The sequence below is a fragment of the Dromaius novaehollandiae genome, chromosome 24, assembly GCF_036370855.1.
Source record: "Dromaius novaehollandiae isolate bDroNov1 chromosome 24, bDroNov1.hap1, whole genome shotgun sequence".
Lineage (NCBI taxonomy): Eukaryota > Metazoa > Chordata > Aves > Casuariiformes > Dromaiidae > Dromaius > Dromaius novaehollandiae.
The window spans coordinates 5,988,995-6,016,659 of NC_088121.1; the positions used below are offsets into that span (position 1 = coordinate 5,988,995).

At 38.0% G+C, this 27,665-nt stretch overlaps 1 protein-coding gene across 10 annotated transcripts in view; it reads left to right on the forward strand.

Annotated features, from left to right (window-relative positions):
- KIF1B (kinesin family member 1B) overlaps nt 1-27,665 on the forward strand; it is a 100,008-nt gene that overhangs the window by 37,798 nt on the left and 34,545 nt on the right. For 5 of the 10 annotated variants that reach the window (XM_064525577.1, XM_064525583.1, XM_064525578.1 and 2 more), the window contains 11 exons: nt 1,288-1,499; nt 2,588-2,667; nt 3,868-3,943; nt 7,141-7,220; nt 8,209-8,315; nt 9,236-9,319; nt 10,927-11,107; nt 11,765-11,837; nt 24,837-24,930; nt 25,689-25,837; nt 26,446-26,624. In XM_064525577.1, the coding sequence (XP_064381647.1) occupies nt 1,288-1,499; nt 2,588-2,667; nt 3,868-3,943; nt 7,141-7,220; nt 8,209-8,315; nt 9,236-9,319; nt 10,927-11,107; nt 11,765-11,837; nt 24,837-24,930; nt 25,689-25,837; nt 26,446-26,624 (1,315 nt within the window). The remainder of the gene's footprint in view (nt 1-1,287; nt 1,500-2,587; nt 2,668-3,867; nt 3,944-7,140; nt 7,221-8,208; nt 8,316-9,235; nt 9,320-10,926; nt 11,108-11,764; nt 11,838-24,836; nt 24,931-25,688; nt 25,838-26,445; nt 26,625-27,665) is intronic. The other 5 variants (XM_064525580.1, XM_064525581.1, XM_064525584.1 and 2 more) reach the window with 1 other exon arrangement.

Below are 27,665 nucleotides of genomic sequence, written 5' to 3' on the forward strand. Positions count from 1 at the left end.
GGGCATAAGGCTTATGATAGCAGACTTGTTCGGATAGGAGTAGAGGAGATGTAGGAGGACATGAAAATTTATGCAATATCTGGGTGAGCATCTCATTTTTGTAAGTCTTATTGGTAACACCAGTTTATGGTGAAGCCCTTATTTGTAATCTGCAAGGTCTGATTTGACCTGCTTATTTTCCAAGGATACTTATTTTAAAGGATTTGTTTCTGAGCTAAAATTTTAAACTGTGAAAAGCGTTAAAACTGAGCTATCTGGCTCTCTAATATTTCCATGTTAGAAGATTTTTGTGATTAGTTTCAGGGTATAGTTTACAGACCTATCCGAGAAGCCAAATTAAATCAAAATAAATTGCTCCTGGATAGTCTTTTTAAAATCAGTCATGTGCCTTTTCCTTCTGTGTTTTCTGCCTCTCTAGGAGGCATCTTCAGGCCTCCAGTTTTTCAGGTTATACAGGTTGCCTTATTAGGTTTTGTTTGTTTGTTTTTAAATCCTTCCCCTTCTAAATTAAGACCAAAAAGCTTTTAAGTACCTTCCAGAGCATATAACTCTTAGCAGATATTTAACCAATTATGTATCTTAGATTTCCATTTTTCAGATAAGGAGGGTCAAAGGGGGGAACATAATGATATAATTGTGAACTTGTGTTCCTTTCTTCCTATCACGGACTGAGCAGATGTTTTATAATCCTGTGAGAATTTGAGGAGGGGGTAGTTCTTGGTCATTGTGGTCTGGGTATTTCAGCAGCAGAACTACTTCTAGGATAAATATTTACTTAATCATCATTATAGGTTAAAGGAGTCTGGAAGAGAATGTTTTGTGGAATTTCAGGGTGGTGTATGTTCAGACTTCAGCGCAAAATATCACTGATCTCATCAGTAACTACATCTGGTCCTGGTCTCAACTCCATATTGCTCACCAGTTTAATATTAGGTTAGGAACAGGGCAACTCAACTAGCCAAGCAAGGGGTTTCTTCTGAATTATACAGTGTTTTTGGTGAATGTGTAACTTATTTTTCAGGGTTTCTTTCTTAAGACTGGCTTAAGACACAATATTTATTTATAATCCTCAGGGTCTGAATTGAGCTATTTTTATGTCATGGATACTAATATTAAAAGATTTGTTTCAGAACTGCCATCTAAAAATTGCAAAACTTGTCTTGTTGCTACTCAAATGCTTTCCTCTTACACTGGTGTTTCCTTCCTATCTTCTTTTATCCTGTTCCTTTCCTCTTCCTCTTTTCCTTTTTCCCATCCCTCTGCCTTTCCTCTGTCTTTCTCTCCCAGACTTGAAAGATTTTCAGAACAATAAACATAGATACTTGCTAGCCTCCGAGAACCAACGTCCTGGCAATTTTTCCACAGCCTCCATGGGGTCCCTCACTGCATCTCCGTCCTCCTGCTCTCTCAGTAGTCAGGTGGGCTTAACATCTGTGTCCAGTATACAGGAAAGAATCATGTCAACACCTGGAGGAGAAGAGGCAATTGAACGTTTGAAGGTAGGTATTATAGATTAAGAAAGCTATAGTTTTGGTCGTCTTCAAAGCTAAATAGCTGTGAAACTGGGAGAAGTCTCCTTCAGCAAATGTAGCCATATATTACTGTTTCTGTAGGAGGTTGTCTGAAACCCTCTTGCACCTTAGAAAGTGCACTTAGGTGAGCTAAAGACCGGGTTCATGCACAGCCTTTTCTTTTGTTATTATTAGGATTTAATTGTCATCTGGAACTACAACTGAATTATAAATGGCAATCTTCGTTCTTGTTTACTGGCCATCTGATACAGTGAAAAATTATGGGAAATTTGATCACCAGTATAGACTACAAGAGGCCTGGTCAGCACTAGTGTGGACTAGGTCTGACTAGCCAATGTAGTTAGCCTTCAGATAACCAAATTACCTCAAAGTTGAAAAAAGGAGGCAGAATAATCCTGCCACTGTTGCATTCACCCAACCCCCACAGATTAAAATGTGAAGCACACAGAATAGCATGCTTTATCCAGACAATAGCAGCCTTGTCCAAATTCTGCATAGAATTGAACAGCATCAAAACTGCATTACAGTGAAGTATTTCTTCATTTTACCAAAGCCCTCAGTTTCTGTGGGCGGGTGAGTGGGGAGTCTGTGTTGAATCCATGCTTCTTTCTCATTTCTTGTCCATGAGAGACTGCCACAGGGGTTGGAATGGCCTGGAATACACACTGCATATCCCTTTCTATCAGAAACCTGCTGTTACCATGGAAATAGTGGTGTGGTCTCTGCAGTCCCCTGGCATCCAGTTACTGAATGACGTCTGTAAACCAGATTAAAAAAAAAATCTTTAAGTTGCTCAAACTAAAGTCTGAGCTAGCTGAAGTATTTTTTTCTTCTCGGTTTGCCTCGAAGACTATCAAATAAAAAATATAAGTGAGTTATTATGAAATAATAGAAAACTATGGAGACAACTTACAGATTTGAACTACTGGGTGCTTCTTGTACCCAAAATTAAACTGAAGTGTAGAACTGAGTATGACCTTTAATTACTTTGTGTATTGGTGTAGAGGGAGCTTTCTTGAGAATGACTGTAAAATAGCTTCTGGATTTTTACACAGGAGTCTGAGAAGATCATTGCAGAGTTGAATGAAACATGGGAAGAGAAGCTGCGGAAAACTGAGGCCATTAGGATGGAAAGGTCAGGAATCAGAAGTGCTGTAGATGCTTTCTAGAAAATTGAGGAGAAGAGAGGTGTGGGAAAGAGGAGAATGTTCCTTTGTTTAAAAGCAATGAAACAGCAGTATAGCATTTAATGATAATTCTGCTGTTCTTTGTATTATGTATAACAGTAGAGGCAATGCTGAGAGAAAGCCATGTTCTTTCCTATATTTCCTACAGTTAGTGTTTAGAGTTGTAATTCAGTTAGCATCCTGAGTTACTACATCAGCTTCTGTTGTGAAACAGCATGAAGTCCTGGTCTTTTTTCTTACTCCTTTCACTTTCTGTTGCAGTCAAAAAATCTGACCCTAAAATTGAGCAGGAAAGATGAAGCTTTTGATACTAGAGTGTCTAAAATTATGAAACAAATCCAGCTTTTCAGCTATGGTTTGAATTTTGTCTTAGAGCAGCAAGACAGATGGTTAAGAATCAAGTAAGGATTGTAATTGGGTGCAACAGAACAGGATTATTTGTTGGAATTCTAAGCATTTACAATATACGTAAGGGGAACATCTCTGCTTGGAAACAAGGTGACTGAGCAGTCCATAAAGTCATGAGAGGTATAGAGAAAGCGGATAATGATTATTCACTGACTAATACAAGAACTGAAGGAGATTAAATAGGACTAACAGGTGGTGGATACGAAACAAATAGGAGGTTCTCTCCACACACAGCTAAGCTATTGAAGTATTTACTGCATGGTGTTGATGATGGTAGGAGCTGAATTCAAAAAATAATGACAAGAAACTTGAAACAAAAACAAAACCAGTACAGTCCTTTTATATATCTTAAAAAGCAGAGAGTGCTTTTTAAAATAGGTGAGAAAAAGCAGCTTAGGTCTTTATAAATTGATGAAGAGTGGTAGCTCTCTTTACCTGAATTAAATGTTTAAATTTAGAACAGACTTTAGCCTTCCTTGAGGAGACAATGAATGCAATGTCCTAAAATCTACTTGCCTTGTGGTTATATTATTACACTAAAACATCATGTTAATCCTATGTAAAGTTTTTGCTGTTCTGCAGACTTGTAAACTCTGTGACTAAAGTTTAGGAACTTAGCCTATTGCATTTTTAAGTAGTGTCAGTTCTGGTTGTATGGTCGGTGGATAGGCTGGTTGAAAGTTAAGAATTGCATCTTCTGAAGCCTAAAATATGGTAAATATCTTGCTTTTCCCATTCAGGGAGGCATTGTTGGCAGAAATGGGAGTTGCCATTCGTGAAGATGGAGGAACGCTGGGAGTATTCTCACCTAAAAAGGTAAAGAAGGTTGATACTAATTACTGAGTCATGTTAGCAAAAAGCTGATCAACTTGGCAGATGACAGGGGATCTGCCGCTAACACAAGGTCTTATATTTATGTAAGGTACAGAAGTATGTAAGCGAGGTTTGGACCCTTAGTTGTAAGCTCCTTTTACAATATGCTTTTAACGCTATCTTTAATGTTAGAATATATTAAACACTCTGCATCCAGAGATTATTTCACCCATGATAATGAAGTTGAATGCCATTTACTGCAGTAACTGGCTCTGACTTTCGTGTTCTACTCATCTCCAAGATAGCCAGAGGAGTGTTAATCTTGTTTGGATGCTGTTTTTTGAATTCATGCGAATGACATGATACAGTACTTAATGCTTTTAGCTATGTAAAGAATATTGTCTGCAGTAACTTCCACTGATTGTTAAGGTAGGGGGAAGCATGTGCCAGCATATGCTAGTTTAATACAATGATGAAATAGGAGCAGTGTAAAAAAATTCAGTGGAAGACTTCTAACATCTGCAAATGGTTGAACTCTGTACTTCTCCTTTAGAAAAATCCATGCTGTCAGTAGTAGTCCCTGTGCATATCTGTTGATTCAGTAGCAACTCAGAAATGCTTCTGCTTAGATTTCTGTTGCCATTTACTGCAGTAGCTGGCTCTGACTTTCATGTACTGCTCATCTTCGAGATAGTCAGAAGTGTGTTAGTCTTGTTTGGATGCTGTTTCTTGAATTCGTTTGTTAACCTTCCCCCGCGGACCCCCCCCTCCGGGAGAAAGGATCGTAATCGAGTGAGCTAACAATGGAACGCAGGGAGTGCAGGGAAGAGAGTGTTTCTTTCAGTACATGTCAATAGTTGAAAGAAGCAGAACTGTGAAGAATAAAGACATAAATCAGTGCCATAAATATAAAATGATGAAGTTACTAAAGAAGTTATCTATGCAGATAATGCAGAATTATTAATTAAAAGTGGAAAGAAAGGCACCCCCTTTCTTCTACCTCAGATATCTTTGAACAAATAAAGTAGGCTAATATTTTAGCCTGAAACTTGCATGTGCAAGTGTTTAACAAACTTTGATCTAAGGATAAAGTGGGGCCTATCTATAGGCATTATATAGAATAATAGGATGGCAAAGTTGTTTAAAATTTTTAATCCTTTGCTTAAAAGAATGTTGTTATATTTTAGGTAGGTAGAACTCTGGTTTGCTTTTGGTATATACTCCAGAAGTGTCTAAGGTTTGTGAAGGTGCTAATTCGTTGAGTGTTCTTTTCTTTTGCTTCTGATGTTATGGCTCCTAATCTCCTTTTAGATTTTCCCTCAGAGGCCATCAACTCTTTTTGATGACTCTTTTGATGCATTTTCTGCTGACCAGGTTTGTGTATAAATGCTATGTGGGATAAGTAGTTTCTAATAGACATAGTATATATTTTTTTCCTCATGCAGGATTTATTAGCAGAAGTAAACCTTCCAGACTCCTGGTCTAGTCCTGTCTTCTTCTGTTCCTTGCTATCCTTGCAGTTCAGTTTCAGTAGTTCTCCTTCTAGTAGTTGTGGCTGCTGTTGTAAAAATTGCAGAGCTGTAGATAGAAAATTTGAAGATGTTTATAAGGATTTTTTGCTTCTGAAGTACCAGTATAATTCTAATCATATGCTACTTAGAACAGTGTTGTATTTTTACCAGCTGAGCTGTAAATTGAATTGTGTAAGGTGAATTTTGCCTATTTCATGAATTAAAAGGTATCCGCGTTATGCAACCATTGCCATCTCTACTGGTTGTGCCTTTGATGATGGGGCAGGGAAGATTCTTTAGTTCATGCTTGAGGAATGCTGGACAGGGGAAGGCTGAAAACATAATTGTTCTGTGGCTGAATAATAGATCTCAGAGTGAGTGAATAGCCTGTTTTACCAGCACCATCTTTCAAATTGCTGAACTTTATTTCCTGCAAAGCTCTCTCACCTATTCAGACTTTTATTGGAACATGGTATATAAAGTCAGATGCTAAAATGTGCATGTCTAGAGTACAGCATTAATTTCGAAGTGCCCAAGTGGTACAAGTCATAGCGTTATTTATAGCAGTTGACTATGTCTAGGATTTTGTTTCTCAAGTTTTCTTTACAGCTGAAGAGCTTCAAACAGCTCCAAATGTTTGTTTTTATGTAGTGAACAGAGATGACAGTGCGGCACATCTTCAGTTGCAGTTCTGGGTGCTCTCTATATTTTTAGGGGTGAATAAGGCGTCTTTTCCCCCGCTTTTTGTCTCTGTCATTAGTCTTCCACTGAGCCGTAGATGACCAGACTACTTTATTCGAAGAGAAATTCTGTCATTAACAGCTAGTATTTTTTGAGCTTCCATAAACTGAGTGTTATTAGTGTATCCATTAAGTAAACTTCTTTGCAGATAGAATAAGTTGATGGAAGCAGTGTTTCCAAGGGATCCTAGCCAAAACTTTTCTTTCTTTTTTTCTTTTTTTTTTTGCTTAAGCTATTCTAATTGAGGATAACAGAAGGAAGAGGGGCTTACTAACGTTTTTATCTTTGTTTTGTCATCTTTTTTCTTTCATTCTGTTTAACCATTTTTGCCTTTTCTTTTGTGTTTGTGTTTACTGCTATCTCACTGGCTAGATTTTCACACCAAGGCCATGTGACTTGTTTGCTGATTCCAATGGGGTTTTTTCACCAAAGAAGGTTGGTTTAGTAACTGTAGTGGATTTAAATTTAAAAGAAATTTAGATGAAGAGGTCTTTAGCTGTTTGTATCAGAAAATGTTGGTAGTTCTGAGATTTTTTTTTGACAGTAACGGACTTTGCAAAATGGAACACCTGGTCTGTATTGTCCAAGAAAAGCCAAAGTGATTCCACATCAGTTTTGAAATATCAGACAAACATTTTCTGCTGTTGGAATTGCTGTAGAAAAGTTTACAGAGACTTTACAAGGAATCATTATTTTTTTTTAGTCAGTCTTCCCCCTCCCCCATTTGCTTTCTCTTATCTAAAATATCAGCCAATCTGAGCTGTAGTTCTGCTATTATTTTGTGATGCTCTTCAGTACTGAAAGATGTTATATTTGGAGAAGATGGATTGTGGAATAACTTGGTTATTCCTTGCAAGACTGCTGGGTTAACATACGCTTTCCACAGCTATAGGAAGAAGCCTAAAAGTAGATGCTCAGTACTTAATTAACTTTTCTCTTTTGTTTCAGACTCCTCATCTTGTAAACCTTAATGAAGATCCACTCATGTCTGAATGTCTGCTTTACTACATCAAAGATGGTATTACTAGGTGAGGGGGTGGGGTGCTAGTACACTCTGAAGTCCACTTGGAGTTTAAAAGGGTCTTTTTTCCAAGACTTGTGAAGTCCTCTGGAAGAAGAGAGGTGGGCTCTGTTATCTCTGGAGCACTAGGCCATGTTTGGCTGCTTGGTTTGTATATTCCTGGAGAACAAATGGAAAATAATGCACAGACAAGTGCTGTTGTATAACACTCTTCTGACCTGTAACTGACCTACTGAAAAGAATATCAAACTTGTAGAGAGTTCAGAGCAGAATGATGAGAATAGCTTAGGGCTTAGGGAATTATGCTAAGTTTGAGTCTAACCATCTAATACTATAAATGTGTATGGTAGTAAGTAGAGCAGGAAGATCAGAAACATTAGGGTCGCAAACTAAGTTTTCTATTTTTACAAATAACAAGTATCTAGAATTGCTCGAATATTTGAGGTTTGGAATGGACATAAACTTTCACGCTTCAGGGATACAGCCAACCTCCAGCTGTCTGGAAGCTAGATGAAACTGTTCATAAAATTCAAATTATTCAGTAAAAGTCTAGTAAACTATTTTTGCTTCTTTGTTAAAGTGCAGGTAGAGGTCACTAGAAGGGATGATCACTATATGCCAATCTAAATGGATCACTGGAAGTTCCTGTTCCTTTGTCTCTTTCTGTATCCCTTTGCTAAAGGAAGGGAGGACTTAAGGGGATCTGGATGTCTCAGATCCAGAGATGTTTAATATTGCACTTTCTCTTTAAATGGTATGTTTTAAGAGAGAGAAAATCTAGCTTTCCTTTTCTCCACGCATTATCTTCCAATTCATGATAAATTTGGTAGCTCCTCTACAACCCAGAGCTAAGCACTGTGTTCTAGTTCAAGTCTTTAAACTTGAAGGATAGTCTCAATCTAGATTTTTCTCTGGATACTTCTTGGATGTATTGTCTTACACAAACTTGCAGAAAGTGTCTGAGTTGCTCTTGAAATGTTTTCTCTTGAATTCAGGGTTGGCCAAGCTGATGCTGAGCGAAGACAAGATATTGTATTGAGTGGGGCTCACATTAAAGAAGAACACTGCATCTTTCGAAGTGAGAGGAACAACAATGGTGAAGGTGAAAAATTACTACTAGCAAAGTGTTGCTGAATTTTTCATTCCTCAGTTGGTCAGAGAATACTTGTATTTGATTGTAGGCACAAATATCTCTTTCCCTAGGGAAATTGTCAGCTTTGACTAGCTTGCATCTTGGGGGAAAAGAAAAAAGGTTGTTTAAATGATATTAGAGCTTCAAAATGTTGATATTTGAAATGGAGAGGGAAGAAGTATTTAGACTGCTTGGAACATGCAGACCTTCTAAGTACATGTTCAGGGAAGTGAACCAATATTTTTAGTTGGATGTAATTAACTGGCTGTTGGGGACAAAACTGTGATCACAATGTGCTACTGAAACTACAGAGTTTAAAACAATCTTGATGTCTCGGCCAACACGGTCCCTCTTTCACTTCTAATGGGCAGAGGTGTATATTGCTGAGCACCTCTAAATTAGAGATGTCTTGGCAGTAGTGGAGTGCTAATACCCTTTCAGGATGTGAAACCTATTATGCATTCTGTATGTGTTGACCGTAATTTCAGGGCTAAAATGAATTGGAAAGCAATGAAGCTGCTGAAGTTTTAAATTGCTATTAAAACCTCTATAATGAGGTATTTGTCAGCTTAATAATGTTGCAGACTGTAGTCTGTATGAGAATTAAGTTCTCTTCTTGGTTAACTATAAACATGAAAAGTCAAACAGAAAACAATAATTACTACCTGCACTATTGAGATGTCAGTAGCATTGATTTTTCTGATGGGGCTTTGTTTTATTAACCAGCATGGCATGAAGGAGTGATTCACTTGTACTGTGTTGTGGTATTAGTAGGAAGATAGCCAGGAAAGCTTTGCTGAAAATGAAAGAGATCTCTCGGGTTTGCACACTTCTGTGTTTCTGTACAGTGCTCTCTAAAGTCTTATTTGTCAATGTTGTTTTCTTCATAGTTATTGTTACTTTGGAGCCTTGTGAACGATCGGAAACTTATGTTAATGGCAAGAGGGTAGTGCAGCCTGTGCAGCTCCGCTCAGGTAAGAAATTTTTGAAGAGTAACTTTTTTTTTAAACTCTTGCAAACTGTCCATCCAAGAATCATCTGTAGATGACATTTACATCTTTTGTAGAGAACACTGTGCTGTTAAAGATCAGGAGTGTTACCCTTTTGGAGTACAGCTCTTGAACAGAAGCTGGTACCATTTTTCTCTTGGCAACAGTTTCTTTTCCTTTACTCTTTGCTGCGCCAGCTGAAAGTGTACTTAAATATTCACTGCCACAGAGCATCCTGCTTGTCCTTCTGCCTACCCTGATATTATTCTAGTACATTCTTGCCCAAGCCTATTGCCCTTGGCGGTCTCAGTGAGACAGAACAGAGAGACTGCCAGCTGCTGATGGAAAATTCCCAGCTTCCTGGCACAGCTAAGATGTGACTCTCTGCAGGAGTACAACAGCTTCTTTCCTCTCACTTGGTTTCTCACTCAGTCTCCTACTTTGCTTTAGAAAGGCATGCAGGGGAAGGAGGGGAGGGGGTGACTTCCTAAATTATTAGGCCTATCTATATTAGTCTCTTTCAAACCATGATGCTTTCTGTGTCCCTCCCCCTTTTTTCCAGTGGTTAAAAAACACCTCAGTCATTTGCACCAAGTTATAAATGAGAATTTGTACAGAACAAAGTGTATTGATATCAGCAGAGGACTGGACAATGAAGGAGGAATATTTTGTTTTTCTGTGCTTATATATGGCTCATACTGAAAACTGTTGGGCAGCAATTACTTTCTTTTAAAAAAAAGTAGATTTTTTTTCCTTCTGCATCTAGACAACTGAGTTACTAAAACATTTTAAATAATCTCTTATGTCTTCAAAAGCCTGTGCTTTAGTATTGTTTTCGTAAGGACAAGTTTGTTTACTCTGGAGGTCTCTTTACTAGAATGACTTTTTTTTTTTAAACTATGGTAATATGTTTGCTGGGAGAGCTGAGGCATTTTGCTGTGTTCCATCAAGTGCATGTCTCAGGTTTTGTGAGCAACTGATGTCTCTAGGATTTAGTTGAAAGACTGGCAATATTAGGTTTCTTTGGCTCTTTCCTTAGTGAAAAAGAAGCTTCCATAAATCCCATCCATTAGGACTCAAGTAAAAACAGTACATGTAAACCACATTAAAAAAAAAAAAAAAAGAAAGAAAAGAAAAAAGGGAAGCACAGTGCATTCAAGTCAGGCTTTTCCAAGTTGAAAAATCTGCAGAAGTGGCTTTTGCCCCTATTTTGACCCTGTCACTGGAAATTGTGTACCATTTTCTGGAGGAGAGGAATGGGATTTGGTGATGTATTTTATTTACTGCAACTGTTGGTCAATGTCTAACTCTATCCTTTAATTTTAACAAGCTCTGCCAGAACATCAGATTGGTCCTCTGAGGTGATGTCCTCCTCTGTGAACATTTTCTCATATCAGCAGTAGGTTGTTCTGTACAAACTAGACATTTTTTCTTGTTGTCACCTAGTAGCTTGAATGTATACGGAAATCCTTGTTGGGCGATCCTTTCTGCTGCTGCCACCTAACAGGATAAATGGTACTGATAATTAAATTGTGCTTTTCCTTGGTGTTGGAACCCTTATCTCAAAAGGTTAATGTTGGTTGCCATTTTAGGCAATCGTATCATCATGGGTAAAAACCACGTCTTCCGATTCAACCATCCAGAACAAGCACGAGCAGAAAGAGAGAAAACGCCATCTGCTGAGACTCCCTCTGAGCCGGTTGACTGGACATTTGCTCAGAGGGAGCTTCTGGAGAAGCAGGGTATCGACATGAAGCAGGAGATGGAGAAAAGGTAACTAACTCAGAATTTTTACTTGAAACAAGAAAGAGACAGCTGTAGATCCGTTTGGCTGGCGTCGATGTAAAACTCAAAGATAATGTCTCTTGGTTTATATGGAAGATTCTTACATGAGGCTTCCACAAAAAAGGAAAGCTAGAGTACCTTTCCCTTTCCAACTTACTCCAGTGATGATTCTGCAATGTAGTATCTCTGCTACCTGTAGTGAATGTTCAGAAGAGCTGCTCATAATTTTACTTACATGTTTCAGTACTCTAGTTCCTTTAAAAATCCCATTGACCACCTGCTGCAGACCCTATAGAGCAGATCTTGGTGCAGGATTGTACTGCATATTCTAGGAAGTTTCAGTTCCTCTTTGGTACTCTAATAGACCTCTCCTATGTAACTGAAAATAAATGCACTGCATAGATCTAAAGGAGTTCTTATTCTAAACAAACTGAGATTTTTATTTTTGTTGGTTTTTTAGGTTAAAGGAGGGCAGAAATTACCATAACTTACATATTCATATATTGACAAATAACAATTAACTTTGAAGTGGGATGAATTTTATTTCGTCATTGTAATTCAGCTTGCTCTGTATATGGACTAACACCATGAACAGTATGAAAATAATGATCTGTTTGGCTGCTTCTGTTTTTTTTTGTCCTTCAGATTGCAAGAAATGGAGATTTTGTATAAGAAGGAGAAAGAAGAAGCTGATCTCTTGTTGGAGCAGCAAAGGCTGGTATGTGTCCTTACTTCAGATTAACTATACCTTTGGCAAACAGTAATTGCTGTCCTTGCTTATCTGAAAGTTTAGGAAACCTGCTTGGGTTGTCTGCACAATGCAGTTCTCCCTTTGCTTTCAATACTTTGTGTCTACAGTGAGTATGATCAGTGTGACTGAACTCCTTCATGTTAATTTGGAGATTGCAATTACCACTGGAGAGACATTAATCAGTGCTTGTTGGGACAGGTCAAATTTCTTGAACTGATACTTAAGCTTAAAGAAGGGCATCACTACACTCTCTGCCTTTTGAAGTTGCTTTTCAGTAGTCTAATCAGCTGTTTTTTTGGGGTGTCTGCCTTGGTTTTGTCTTGGAACACCAGAAAATACTAATTGTATGCTGCCAAAGGGACTTCTAGAACATTGATATGCTAGGTTTATTTTTTGAATGATGTCTGAAAATGTTGCTGCATTGTGCATGTTTTAACACTTCTCCCTCCCCCTGCATGGAGTTCCTTGTAAGGGTCTTAACGGCACATGAGCTGATGGCGAGGTTATGTCTAGGGAGCAAGGGGAGTGTTAACCCATTCAGAACAATGGGAATCCCACCAAATGCCTAAATAGGAAATGTAAGTTAAGTCTGATATAGGAAGACTTCAGTCCTTTCACAGCAAATATCTTGTGAAGTGCATTACAAATAGAAATGCATGTAGCCTATTCCCTGTGACTCTGAAAAATGTGACCTAGCCTGGGAATGAAATCTAGATATAGACAAGGAATCTAGATTCCTTAAGACACCTGAGTCTCCTAACTATGTTAACTATGTTTGGGGTTTTTTTTTTTTTTTGGGGGGGGGGAGGGAGGAGGGTTTTTCAGCCAGAGGGCAAAGGTAGTGGTGCCTTAATTCCAATAATTATTTCAAAATCATTATTTGCTTGATTGTAGTATGAGCTTGAGACCTCCAAAAAACTTTGGATTAGATAGCATGTCTGGGTTTAAACCATAACGGTCTTCCATTTCTTCCAAAACCAGAATGGAGTGGGGTACTGTGGCTTCCATAGATAGAAGTTATATTGTTTTTCATTTATTCTATATTATACAGTGTACTTAAAGCCTTCCGCATCTCTAATTATTTTGTCAGAAGGGGTTAATTTCTTGGATGGAGAGGAGCAGTTCCAGAGTTTGAGCTAAAGCAAGACTTACTTCAGAAAGGAAGTTAGGATGTGGCTAATGTTATGTTTAATCTTTGCAATTTTATAATTGAAACTTGCATAGTTGAAAGTAGTACTGCAAAAATAAATTCAGTGCATGACAAGAAAAATGGTTGGAGTTTTGAGTAGGATTTGGCTGTGTCAAAGGAGGTGCAAGTCATGGAATTCCCTCCCTTAAGTTTTGGGGACAAGCATATTAGTTAGCTAAGCTATTACATGAATTAAACATGTGAGAATTGGCTGTCTGGGGATCTGCTTCAAATAAGGCTGTGTTTATAAAAGCCTTGTGAAGGGAGTTTGTTTCCCCACATATTTAAGATTAAGAAAAGGTTCTTTAAATAGTGAGTTATTCAATATGTGGTCAAGTTACTGATTTATATAAGCTTGTTTTATTTTTTTGCTGATGTTATATAGTGGGCAAGGTAGAAGACTATCCTACACTCTTTACCAATGTAGATTCCTTAAGAACAGCTTTCCTAGTTGTAAGGGATCGTAATAAATGAGGTCGTTGCTCTGTTAAGCAGTATCCTGCTTTTGACAATGTTTAGTAAGAGTACTTCAAAAGACAGTGAAACTTCATAACGCATCTGATCGTTTCTGTGCCACTGTGTGAAGAGTCTAGGATGGGCAGGATAAATATCTTCCTAATTCTCAATAGCAGTTGAATAATCTGGAAATCTGGGAATGCATTTCAGCCTATGTGCCTTGAAAGTGTTTACATTGCTGGAATATCCAGATACAGTATCGAGATTCTATAACTTACTGCTATATAAGGTAGATGTAGAAATATAAATATTCTTTTTGTTCTAAATTGGAAAATAATCTTGGCTATAATATGCTGGCTAACTCTGTTTATCATTTTGTTTAGTGCTTGGATGCCAACCAGTTTGGATGTTTATTTGTTACACGTACTATACAAAAATGATAAACAATAGCTCTTTCCCTCAAATTTATAACTAATATGTTTGCATTGCTGGCATTTCTTGGGAATAAAAATAATCATTGTACATCCCTCAAATCGTATGCAAAAATGTGTTTATTAGAGCTAAAATTACCTTGTTGTTTTTCTTGGTCATTATGCTTTTGCAGTGACCACTTGGTGTTAGAAGGTGGGTACATTTATTAATTGGGTTAGTTAATGTCAGAGTGCATGTAGGACAGTGACCACATAATGTTTCATTATCAGCTTTTTATACACAAGACATGCTTTACCCATAAATAGTAGTATGGTAAATATGTAACCTATAAATATAGTCATGTGTAACCTGTGACAGTGTTCGAGTAGCTCGTGTTTTGCCTTTCTGGACATAGGCTTGAATGTATAACTTGTACAGTATATGGTGTCTTCCTCCGGGGCATCTTTCATTTCCACTGCAGTATAGAGTACATTGGATACTATCTCCTTAGGCCACAAATTTTGTCGGCCATAAACTCACGAGGAATTTATATTCTGTTTCTAATCCAATGTTTTGCTTGTATTTTGGCCCAAATTAAGAGAAGTTGATTCTTTTGTGCTAATGCTCACTGTTAAAAGTACATAAGGTCACAGGAAGCTCAGATAACATGAATCTTATGCTATAGAGCTCGTTGGCCATAAAGCAGAACAACATTTTTTCTTTTTTTACTCTTTTTCATTGTTCCTAATATAGATTATACTGTACACCCCATTCTTTGTGTTCTCTTACAGAAAGTTTTAAATTAGATTTAGGAAGCTGCAGTTCAGAGCCAATGACATGGATTTCTTTTGGTTTTAAAGTAACCGACTATTGTTGTTCTGATTTTTTTCTGTATTCATCCTGTGAAAAATATGAACATTAGAAGTTCATTAGAGATTGACTTGTGAATTATTGAAGATTTTGTGGGTTCTAGTGGATAGCATTAATACGTAGGACTTTTTGTCTGTTAAAGAGATGTCTTAAGTTAATAATCCTTTTCAAAAAGTAGTCTGACTAATTTCTGGTTGCGGTAGGCAATAATGGATATGCTTAACTTCTGGTGGCAGTATCCCTGAACAAACATTCCTAGCATATGGAAACCTGAAGCACTGCTCAATAAAAGTGATTTAGCAAAAGATGGAAAACTTTTAATGAAGAAGCAAAACAAGCATAACTCTTAGCAAGTGTGTGGAAGCTCCAGGCTCTAGGGTTTGAGAAGAGGAGAAATCAAGGATATCAAATAGAGAATCCATATTAAAACAATAAAAAGGTCATTACTGCTACATTCTTCTGACACTCATTCTTCGGACAGTCAAGACTGTTAATGTTTTTTAAACTTAAACAGCAAGGTGGCAAAATGGAGGAAAAAAAACCCTTTGAAACTCTGATTCTGGATATCCCTTTAGCTTGTAGCACATCTTGGAATATGAACCACTGTCTTCACCTGTCATAGTGGCACTTACAGTCCTTTTAACATTGAACCTTTCAGCTGCTTCTGTTTCATTTTTTCTTTTCGTCTAACACTTCTCTGGCTGCTGTTGTAGTGAAGTGGATTCTAAACTTGAGCATCCCTGCAACCATGTGCAACGTTACTAACCAGTGTTAACCTGACTTACTCTGGCTGCTCATGACATCTTCTATGATGGCTCTTGTGTTCACCTACCTGGGGAGGATTTGCTGAAAGAAGCAACAGCAGTAACCGAGGCAAATGTGTGTGTGGCGGGGATTTGCATGTCTTTGTAGCACATGAGGTGCGATTTACACTTGTGGGGTTTTTGTTTTTGTTTTTGGGTTTTTTTGTTTGTTTTTTGGTCAGGAACTTAGTTTTAGTTGATCTAATTCAAGTTCTACGTAAAGCTGATCTATTTAAAGATTTTGGAAGGGATTGGGAGGGAAGAATTTAGATTATCTCCTCTTTTGAGTAGACAAGACTTAAATATAATGTTAATCTTGGTTTAGTGAAAAGCTCCAATTTTGACAGTCCGTGACTCTCGAAGATGCATTTTAATGTCCTAACACCCAGTCTTGAGAGACTTCCTTATCACTTGTTCTATTTTGATTTTTGATTTAGTTTTCTTTGCCTGCTACTTCTTGTTTAGCTTTTCCATTTCCTTACAATTTTAATTTTGGTTATTTTGGGGCCACTTCTTGATTTTTGTTTTTCCAAAGGATGCAGATTCTGATAGTGGGGATGATTCGGACAAGAGATCGTGTGAGGAGAGTTGGAGACTGATCACTTCCCTGAGAGAGAAGCTGCCCCCCAGCAAGCTCCAAACCATTGTAAAAAAGTGTGGCCTCCCCAGCAGTGGGAAGAAGCGAGAGCCTATTAAAATGTACCAGATACCCCAACGCCGGCGCCTTAGCAAAGACTCCAAATGGGTTACCATCTCAGACTTAAAGATTCAGGCTGTGAAAGAGATATGCTATGAGGTAGCACTCAATGACTTCAGGCACACTAGACAGGAGATCGAGGCTTTGGCCATTGTTAAAATGAAAGAGCTTTGTGCCATGTATGGGAAGAAAGATCCAAATGAGCGTGAGTCATGGCGAGCTGTTGCCCGTGATGTTTGGGACACAGTAGGAGTTGGAGATGAGAAAATAGAAGATGTTATGGCCAATGGTAAAGGAGTAACTGATGTGGATGACCTTAAGGTGCATATAGACAAACTGGAAGATATTTTGCAAGAAGTGAAGAAACAGAACAACATGAAGGATGAAGAGATAAAAGTTCTTAGAAATAAGATGCTAAAAATGGAGAAGGTTTTACCTCTGATAGGGTCTCCAGAGAAAACTCAGTCAACCATAGCTAATGCTAAGTCTCCAAATTCTGCCTGTGTAGTGGATGTGGATAAAAAGCCTGCAGATGATTTAAAAAGAAGTGAGAATGATGATCTTGCTAAAGAGGAGCGTGTTTCTCAGTTAATGGCAGGTGATCCAGCTTTCAGACGTGGGCGATTACGTTGGATGAGGCAGGAGCAGATTCGGTTTAAAAATCTGCAGCAGCAGGAAATAGCAAAACAGCTTCGTCGACAAAATATGCCTCACCGATTTATCCCGCCTGAAAATCGCAAGCCCCGGTTTCCTTTCAAAAGCAACCCCAAACATAGAAACTCCTGGAGTCCAGGCACTCATATAATTATTACAGAGGATGAAGTTATTGAGGTTAGAATTCCAAAAGAAGATGATAAGAACAAAGATGAAAACAAAGAAAAAGAAAGAGCTGCTTCTAAAGACCCTCAACAGCTGTGGAGTCTCTATGGCCCCCAGATGAATCAAGATAATATCCAAATTAACAGGCAGCAGTTAAACACACAGTCACAGCCTAGCAATCAGCAGCAGCCACCACCTCAGTTGCGCTGGAGAAGCAATTCTCTCAACAATGGCTCTCAGAAAGGCTTGCGGCGTCAGACGTCTGGCTCATCTGAATCATTGCACTCCTACAGTGGGCAGCAGAATCCAGACCTGCAGACTTTCCAGCAAAAGCGTCATATCCACCAGCACCGCCAGCCTTACTGCAATCACAGCAGCGGAAGCAGTGCAGAAGGCAATACAGCTAACTTCCACCCAAAACAGACTGACCGGCTTAACCACTATAACCAGTTTGTGACACCCCCGCGGATGAGGCGCCAATTCTCAGCACCTAACCTCAAAGCGGGCAGGGAAACTACAGTATGATTAGTTGGCCAACACTAGTTTGGGGGAGGAGGGAAGCAGGGACAATGCTGGCGTTTCATTAAGCAACAGCCAGGATTGGCTTTGCTCATGTCTTGGGTTTTGTTTGGCCAGGTAGAACTTGAGTGATTTGACACACAAACACAAGGTACTGGCCCTTCAGCCCATTCAGTTTGCATGTGACTTTTGGTGCATTTTTAACAACCCCGATTGGAAGAACATTTTGAAAAACTAAAAACTTTTCATAGACTAGAAGACTTGGAGGGAGGGATGCGGAGGGGAGAAGTTCCTTACTAGCTCATTTACCAATTTTTTTTTTGTTTGTTTCTTGGAGTTTTTTTTCTAATGCTGAAGATACTGTCTGGAACTTATACAGTTTTACCTTCCTCCTGTGTTTTTACGTAGACAATCAAAAGAGGAATTTAGTTTATAGCATTGAATGTTTCTTGTGACCTTTTTCTTAGAGATGAGGAAACTGACCATCTGATTTTAAAATTGATCTGGCTCTTCAGTATGATATTTTCCACTGTTAACCCAAGTTTTTTAGTAGTAATCTATAAACCAAAAGTTGTTGGCTGACAAGGTATGTGGCTTTTTGTAGATAGAAATTTAGAAGAGCTATTGGGTCATACAACAGTCCTACTCTCTGAGTAGAAAATGTCTTTTGCTCTTCGGCCTAAGTTCATAATTACTGGTATGAAGTTGCTGTGACAGTTAAACCTGCCTGAATGGAATTGTATGTTGGAATTTACATATGGCTGGAGCAATGTTATGGAAATAAGCTTTTTCTAATTCTTGCCTTATCTCTAAGTATAATAGTTTTTAATTATTATACAGAGATTATGGAAAGGAACCAGTTTTTTTTTTTTTTTTTTTTTTGGACACTGAATGGTGTAGTTAGAAGCCTCAAAGAGCTAATTCTTTTTATTTTTTCAGTTTTCTCAGGCTATGAGTCTGGGAGATGCTCTTGAAACAGTTATTCTTATGAAGATTTATAGATCACTACTCCGAAATGGTTGGGATAAAGAAAGAGTTAAACAGTTTAATCTTAATGTGATACCTCATGTTAGTGCCTCTGGTCCTGAATTACACCACTGTTTCAAGGCTTGTTTAACAAAGGAGAAGATCACTTTGAGGAGAAAATAAGATTCATTTTCCTTCTCCCCACTCTGAGTGCAAGTTACAATTTTTAACTTTTGTTTTAATCTGAAGGTGCCTTGCATATGAATTGCCATAAAACAAATGCTTCAGGTTGTTTCAAACCGATTACAGAAAAAAATATTGATTAAAGAATAGCCTTTGTAAGTTTGAGGGTTTATCTCAATTGGAAAGTCTCAATTTTAATTAAACAATTTCTTCTTTGTTTCTGAGCTCTAATTGAGCTTAATTCTAAAAATCTGTGGACTTAAGTATCAGCCAATCTAAAGCTTTGAGGAAAACCTGTTTCGCTGTTAAATTTAACTTGAATATGTTTTTTTTAAACAAACTTGGCTACTATACCAGATTTGGTGAGATAGGTCCACTTTGCAGTGCTTTTGTACAGTTCGATGACTTGTGCTATTTTGCACAAATATCCTTGATTTACTTCAGGTTGCTTATTTTTGATGAAGTAAATCCTACTGGTAACTGTTACTTCTGCATGTTTCAGCATAGCTTTAGATGAGTAGAAAGTGCCTTAAGCTTACCTTCCATCTTATTTTTGTTTCCTGTCCTACTTTTTTTTTTCCCCCCTTGCTTTCCCAACTGTGCATGGTATAGGTGCTGGTTGCAACTCATAGGTAAGTGGCAGCCAGGCACCATCTTTGTATTGTTTAATCAAGTGTCAACACTGCAGTTCCTGCACATGAGTTACTGATAGGATACTGGCCTTCTGATACAGGAGATCCAAACTAAATCCTCTGACTTTCCTGAAAGAATCATTTGGTCCCACCATTTGGGCCATTTTTATGGCAGGTTTAATTTGTTTCTCCAGATAGGGCTTTCCATTTGCATTTGTCTCATGCTTTGGTTTATTTGAATGAAGCAAATAAGACATCACCTCAAATTCCTCGATTCTTCAAGGAAGAAGGCTCTATAGACAGGCAATACTTTCTTTGAGCTTGAGTCAGCATTGTAAAATGAATTTTGGGCTGCAAATAATGTTGTGGTGTTACCTTTATTTTAGAATTCCATTTTAGTAGCGTATGGCACTTTGTTTTGGTGCGTGCAACGGTAATGAGTTCTCTTTCATAGCCTCAAAAAGGCTTGGGCCTTTTTAAAAATGCACACTCCGGAAGTTCCTCTTGGCTCTGTAAGAATACTTGAGCCAGGCAGTCTGCATAGGGGTAGATGGTGAGAGAAGAACAAACCAATTTTCTTCTGTGCCCCCTCTGTATTTGTGCAGCATTGTGGTTACCTGTGCAATATCAGCACATGTTTGAGCATATAGTAATTTTGAAGTCCATGCAACTATGTGTCCTGACATGGAAAACTCCTGCTACTTAATGTTTAAACACTATACTGCAAAAAGTTTTTGCCAACTCCTTTTAGCTTAAAATTCCAAGAAATATCTGTAAATGTCTGGGTGATGAACAATAAGCTACCACCTATCTCTATTGCCCCACTATTTTAGTGCAGCTCTAGAGAAATAACTGCTTGTTTTTTGTTGTTGTATGATTTGACGAAGAACAAGACATAGTCAGTGTAAGAAGAGAGTCCAGCCTGCTCAGAGGCAGAAGCCTTCTTCCTAGATTTTAAGAGTATGTTACAGAAATGAAACTTCGGGGGGGCGGGGGGAACACTACAAAATGGCCCACTTCAAGAATTGAATATTAATTAAAATGCAGTTCCTCATCTGAAAGAGAAACAGGGTGAGAACTTGTGGCTCTCCTTCAAGCATTCAGAAATATGCACACCTCTCATTTTAAATTCTGTATTAATGGGGCTAAAGAAGACTAATACAGCTGCTTCCATAGAAGGCTGTGTGAAAAGGCTTTCCGGCTAATGGAAACATGGCATCCACGATGGGAGTGCTGTTTCAGTAAACTTAATTGCCATTGCTAAGTGCTGATGTGCTGTGTGCTTTGTCCGCTGGCTTGTATCCACCTGTGCTTTAGTGATGATTTGTTAAATATCCTTTAAGACTCACTAGGGACATGTGGATTTGGGGGTAGGGGGGAAATGCATGCCACTATAAAGCTCCTCTGATTCACTTCAGCATCCTTTCTCAAGCAATCTGAATTTAGGAATCTGTCAAATTAGAGGATGCTATTTGTATGAATGTGTTTAGCATAGTTTCAGTATCTCCCTCACTGTTTGTCCTAAGTTCTTTGTGTTAAAATTTGATTCAGATACTTCCCTTTTGAACCACTTCAAGAGCTGCCAAGTGAGAAATCTGTGCTGTGTGCCCATTTGTACTGTAAAGAAGGCAGTGAGCTGCCTTTTAATTAAATGAGATTTTCAGATCTATTGTTTAAAAAAAAAACAAACAAGTTTTGGATTGTCTAAAGAGCAAGCATCTGCCTTGTGAAAAGCAGAACTGGTTTGTATTGTAACAAGTGCTCTTTCAATAAACTATGAAATACTCTTGTAAGTGTCAGACTTGTCTTAGTGAAATGGAAATGAAACTTGATTGTAGTCTTGTCCTGATTTTGTTTTCTCATGGGTTTGGTATATTCTAGCTGAGTTAACTTTAATGTTTCTTTCTTTAATTGTTCCTCAAGCTGGTTCTTGTATGTCTGCCCTGATTGTTCTGCTGTAAAGTTATGTGAAAAGCAGCCTACACAGATTGGCTTCTACAGTCATGGAGTGTGTGGTTTTTTTGTTTGTTTTTTGTTTTTTGGTTTTTTTTTAAAGTTATTCATAGCTCAAGGGGATATGCAGGAATCAGCCACATACACTACAGTACCTTCTTAGACCTCACCAGGTCCAAATAGTAATTTAAGCTGTTATGGTACAGTGTTCTGATTTTAAAAGCTGTTGGTCTAGTCTGAAAGTTTGGGTTTTTTGTTTTCAAAAAGTGTATGATTAGCATGGCCCTGGCTATTTCCATGCCCCTGGGCAAAATAAACATTGCATCTCCTTACTCCATGTTCATGCAGCAGCTAATGATCCCGACAAGCCTGAAGCTGTACAACAGTATGCCATGGCTTCCAGGCAGTCTGGGGCTTGGACCTTCAAGATGGCTTCCAGATGCAATTTTTTCTTTTCTAGCAGTTAAGGCACCTTTATGTTTATCATGTTACTAACAATTATGTGTGTATAATCACTAATCAGATCTGGAAATGCTGCTCTGGGGAGCTGTCCAGTCTGTCAGTAGAGCAACCACCCCTTCTTAGTGCAGTGCAGCCAATGCCTCTTCTGTATGAACCAACCAGAAATTCATCCTCTGAGCAGCAGTACCAATTACTTTTAGATACTACAGTAGTATCAAATGGCAGGAGGCAATCTTAGAGTCCTGCTTTTTCTGCTTGGTACGTATTTCTTTTTTGACTACGGGAAAATAAACTTGAATTCTTCTACTTAGTGGATGGTTTGGTAGTATAGAGATAATAGAAAAAAATGTCTACTTATATTCGGTGTCTTTATATCTAGGTATGTAGACATGTTTACTTGGCTCACAAGTCTGAAAATATAGAAGGACGACCACAAGAAAAAAGTCTTTGTCTTTAAATGAATGTAACAGGTCTGTTTTTTTTCATGTTAGCAAGTAAAATTTTAAGGTGGAACACTCCTGATTTTCGACCCTTCTTTACTGCAGCCTTTCAGTTTCTCCAAACAGATCTGATCGAAGATCCTACGTAAACACTACTTTAAATACTTCCTCCTTGGAGTTTTTCTCCAACACATTCTTTATTCCTGGAATCCAGTCATTCAAAATACAGCCTCAGGTTATCTCTTTCAGACTGCAAAAAAACAAATTTTTTGCCCTTCCTTGAAAGTAAAACAAGCTTGTTTCTGTCACTTCAGATCTAAACTCTTTTATCTTGGTTTCAAGTGTAATACTATTATCTGCATGTATGGAAAAAAAAGGAAAGAGATTGTGCCTTTATGTTAAAGAATTTTTAAGAACACTTTAGGCATTCTAGAGCTATTGATAAGTCTGAAACCTCCTTATCAAATTGTATAACTTAGTGGTGAATCATTTAAAATTTTCAGGAGGAATATCCAGAGAAAAGACTTACGTTCTGTCTGTGGTTCTTTTGCTGCTCGGCTAAGGTTTAAGAAACATATAACACACGTACAGAAGGATGTCCTCATACACTGTTGGTATGCAGCCATCTTGGAGGGAATGGAGTGGAAACAGCTGAAGGAGTGTTTTAGCCAAATACAATTTCAAAAGGAAATTAAAAAAAAATAATGCTGCCCTTATACAATACAAAGGCATTATATCTTCAGTACTTTGGTCTTCTCTTTTTTAAATATCATGGGACCTGTAGGGGTCTTAACTTACTGGAAATTTTGCACTTTCAGCATATTGTTGTTCTAAGAGCACAGCTGCTGATATTTAATGCCACTTCCAGGAAATCTTATTTCAATACTTAAAGGAACGTACTTCAGAGTTACCTCCTTTCCAAATACTGTCCCAACATCTTTCTGGCTGAACCTGTGTTAGAATTTGATCTGATCACACTGTGACTCTATCAAGTCCTGTACTTGTAGGAAAACAAAGAAACAGGAGAGTTTAGGTGGGATGCTTGAATAGAATGGGAGGACTGTGTAAAGCTTTCCGTCTATGATTGTTAGACATAAGATTGTCTGCAAGAAATGAATTGGAGAAGAATTTGAGGATTTGGGGACTGTGGAAGAGATAAGGTTGGAATGCAGCATGAGTGACTTCAGGAATTCTCTTAAAGAGCTCTAACACTTTTAGTGAATTGCTGGTGCATATCTGCCTCTTTATTCCTGTATAAAAATCCTGAGAAGCCAATTTAATTTATGTCTCATACATGCTAAAGGATTATCTTTAAAAAATAGAATACAGTAGGTCCTGGGAGCTGGAGTGCTATGACTATGTCTGTTCTAAATAGAGCTGCAAAGAATACAAACTGGTGCAAAAGACCAAAACGGTGGGAAGCGTTCATTTTACCAGCAAACAATAAAGAGTTATTAAATTGTAGGGGCATTTATTTCAAGGAGTGACTATGCTGAACAGGAAGAAAATGGTCTTACAGTAGAGAGTACTGCCCAAGAGTTACAGCACTGCTTCTGCACAGAATTCTTTGCATGCTTTACAGGGCAGATTGACTGTTACCTCCCAGGAGTCGTTCACATTGGCAAGTTTCTGCAGAAATTGCTTTCTTCCCCCAATGCTAAAATCTGTGCTTCTCCCTTTCCTATTTATGGGTATGTCTGAACACTTTCCCTGATGGATTTTGTCAAGTAGTGGCTCCTGAAAAACGGGATTTGAACATTTCCTGCAAGATGAATCTGAATCTTTGACTGTGACTTATTCATGTATTTTGTGAATATATATGTACCTCGGGAACAGGGGCATAAAGTTCCCTCCAAAAAAGGAAAAGGCTTGATTGAACTTCCTGGATCACTTCAATATATTAAAGTGTGTAACATGTATAGAACAAACATGCTTCTGCTGTAAATAAACTCAAACTTCTTATCTTGTAAGTGCTGTTTCTTCATCTTCTGGTATATTAAATATACATGGGAGAGAAGGATACTTACACCCTAAGAAGAGAACCTAATTGAAAACAAAATGTCTTTATTCTAAGACCTGGAATGAATTTTATAATTGGTAGCATTCGTAATCCTTGTGTTTGAGAAAATGAAGGTGAATAATCTTTCCCTTCTTAAATTTATTTCTAAACTCCTTTTGAGTCTCTTCTCCCTCTTCTCCCCCCCCCTCCCCCCAAAAAAAAAGGCAGATTCCCAAGCAATCTTCTTTTTCCTGTCTTTAGGGAAAAAATCCTAAATGTTCCATCTTACAGATACCATGAGCATGGATATCTGATGATTTAAACACATATATCTTGATTGTATTGGCCTCTCTTAGGGGCATCCTTGTCCTCTCTTTCTATTTTTCAAGAAGGAGAGATTCTACTACAACAATAGGTGTTGGTATGTAACCTCTGAGAGTTAATGGAAATGTCCTTATATATCTCTTTTCTGTGTCTGTCATTCTGTCTGAGGTGTTTGTGTGTCTTAACTGTACTCTTTGCTTTTGTCTGTCCTTCTCCTACACGGTATCTCCTCTCTCCCCACAGGACTATGAGAGTAAGCTCCAGGCCTTACAGAAGCAGGTAGAGACACGATCCTTGGCAGCTGAAACAACAGAGGAAGAAGAGGAAGAGGAAGAAGGTGAGTTTGAAACTAAAAGTACTTTGGACATAACCAAGCCTGAAGGAGTAGTTGCTATATAATGACTCTTGCAATAGATGGAAAGCTTGCTTTGGAAACCCGTGAAACTCTTCAAAATCTCTAATCCTGTAATTTCCACAGCATAAAGATGTAAAATATCTCTTCATGGAATAGATCCCCCCCATAACCAGTAGATATGCATTCCCAAATTCAGTTGATACACAGATTAGTCTAACCACAAGCTTTGATTTCATGGTCTTGAATTGGAAGGAATCTGTATTCTTGGTTCTAACTGAGTTTGTATTTTAAACAAAAATACTACTACTGTCTTTGTTTCCTTGTTTTGTTTTTGAGGTTTCTTCTTCTTCTTTGGTAGGAATTCTTATAGTGTGTGCTGGGAGATTATAACTCATTTCTGGACAGTAGATAGAGAGCTTTATTCCCATAATACTTGCTTTCTTTCCAGCGTTTCAGCATTTGGTTTTAATTGCTAATTAATTTAAAATAATAGGACTAGCATTTATTTTATCTGCTCTAAATTTTTTAACTTGTTTGTTCATTATGTCTTCAGTGCCAATGATGAAATATTGAATCTAGTTTTTCTCACTGAATAATAAAAATGCAAGTTTTTGTTTTTTGTTTTCCATTCCCAGAAAAATTGTGTAGAATTTGATGACACAGTCATATTAGATACTGCATGTGGTGAGTTAGAGAAGAAGCCACAGTGTTTGATTACTCTGTTTCTTTGCTCTTTCCAGTGCCCTGGACACGGCATGAATATGAACTAGCTCAGTGGGCTTTCAGGAAATGGAAATTTCACCAGTTCACTTCATTGAGGGACCAACTCTGGGGTAATGCAGTGTATCTGAAAGAAGCCAATGCAATCAGTGTAGAGTTAAAGAAAAAGGTAAAACCATACAGAGTATCTTTTTGAATGTTCTGACTCATCAATATTGACTGCGTAATCCTGCTTCAAATACTCAGTTATTTGTGGTCTTTAGTTGCATGTCTCTTGCTTATTGGTTTGAGTTTTAAAGGGTTCAGAAAATGAGTCTCTATAATTGAGACTCCTGATTGAATGACTGTCGCCATGCAAATCTGAGATATGCTCCTGTTCTTTGCTACTTTCATGCTTCTTTCAAGCACATGTATGTGCATGTCTCCCCAGGGGCCTGTCTTCCTTTTCACCTTTAACTTAGTGTGTTCATTCATCTTTCCAAGAGAAGAGAAGTAGGTGCTTCTTCGCAATCTGTTGCAGTGTGTGCCAGGAAAAGTCTATAGTTTTCTCAATCTCTGGTAGCTTTGAAGATAAGGGCAAGAGATTCAGTTATGAAAAAATTTTTTTTTGTGACATTGAGACTAAAAAACATGCAACTTAACAAAGCTAGATCTGTTCTCAGGGATCAAAGTCAGACTGGTTTCATGCTTTGCCTTAGTTTATGTCTCTGTCCTGCATTTGTAATGCTGCTCTCTGACTTCTCTGAACTAAAGCGAGTTTTCTTTTTCTTCATTCAGGTGCAGTTTCAGTTTGTTCTGCTGACAGACACCCTCTACTCACCACTGCCTCCAGAACTTTTGCCCACTGAGATGGAGAAGACTCGGGACAATAGGCCTTTCCCCCGGACAGTGGTAGCTGTGGAAGTCCAGGATCTGAAGAATGGAGCAACGCATTACTGGTCCTTAGAAAAACTCAAGTATGTAAATGTTATTGTAGAACAAACTTCCTTATATCCAAGGAGCTTCATTGCTGTTTTCTCTCATTGTTTTACTTGCTTTTCTGTGTCTTCCCAAATGCCAACTTTTCAGACACTGCAGTATGTTATAATACCAGCTTTCTGGATTCTTTAAACAAGTGCATTTGTTCTCCAGCATCTCACCTAGCTTCCACTTTAACCTTATTAATGTGGACTTAGATTTTTTTTTTTCTGTAATCTCATGGGGCACATCACAGCTGATCTCTCTGCATTAATTTTTTTCACGTTCCTTTCATTAGGAAGATTTTTTTTTTCCATTTGACTTTATACAGCCCAGCACTGTAGGACACAAAATATAATGCTTAAATAAAGAGGATTCTGCTTCTACTGAAACTGCCCAAATTCTGACTGTCTGTAATTCAAAATAATTAGTTTCATCATATTCTTGCAAATATGCACAAGACATTTGTTTTCCCTACTCACTTCTGTCAAAATGCTGTCTGTAGAACTTTTTTCACTAATAACTTCTGAAAGAGAAGGGTGTTGCAGCATGAAACCTCTGTTTTCCTCAGTTTATATATACATATATAAATATATAAATATATAAATATATAAATATATATATATAAAAATAAATAATGGAATGACTTCACTTTTGAGTGAAAATGTTAATGTTTCCAGAGTGGAATACAAAAACTCCCTAAAATTAGTCATCAACATCACCTGTTGATGGGAGGTAGGGAGTAAGCAAAACATGTGCCAAAATAAGGTGTCAGGAATTTTTTAGAAGCTTGAACTTAATCTGAGATTTACATACTCTTCTGTAGTGACCTTGCCTCAGTGTATTGTGGACTTGGCCTACGAAAGTTCTCCCAGAATTGCTAGCATGTCAGAGGATTAGTACAGTACAGTGTTCAGGCTCCTCCATTCTTTATTCTCCCTTTCTTCTGTGTGCTTCTCAACGAAGTTGTATTCTGTCCCTGATTTCATCTCCCTTATTTGGTAGATGTGATTTCAGTGTATCTTTCTTTGTGTTCTCTG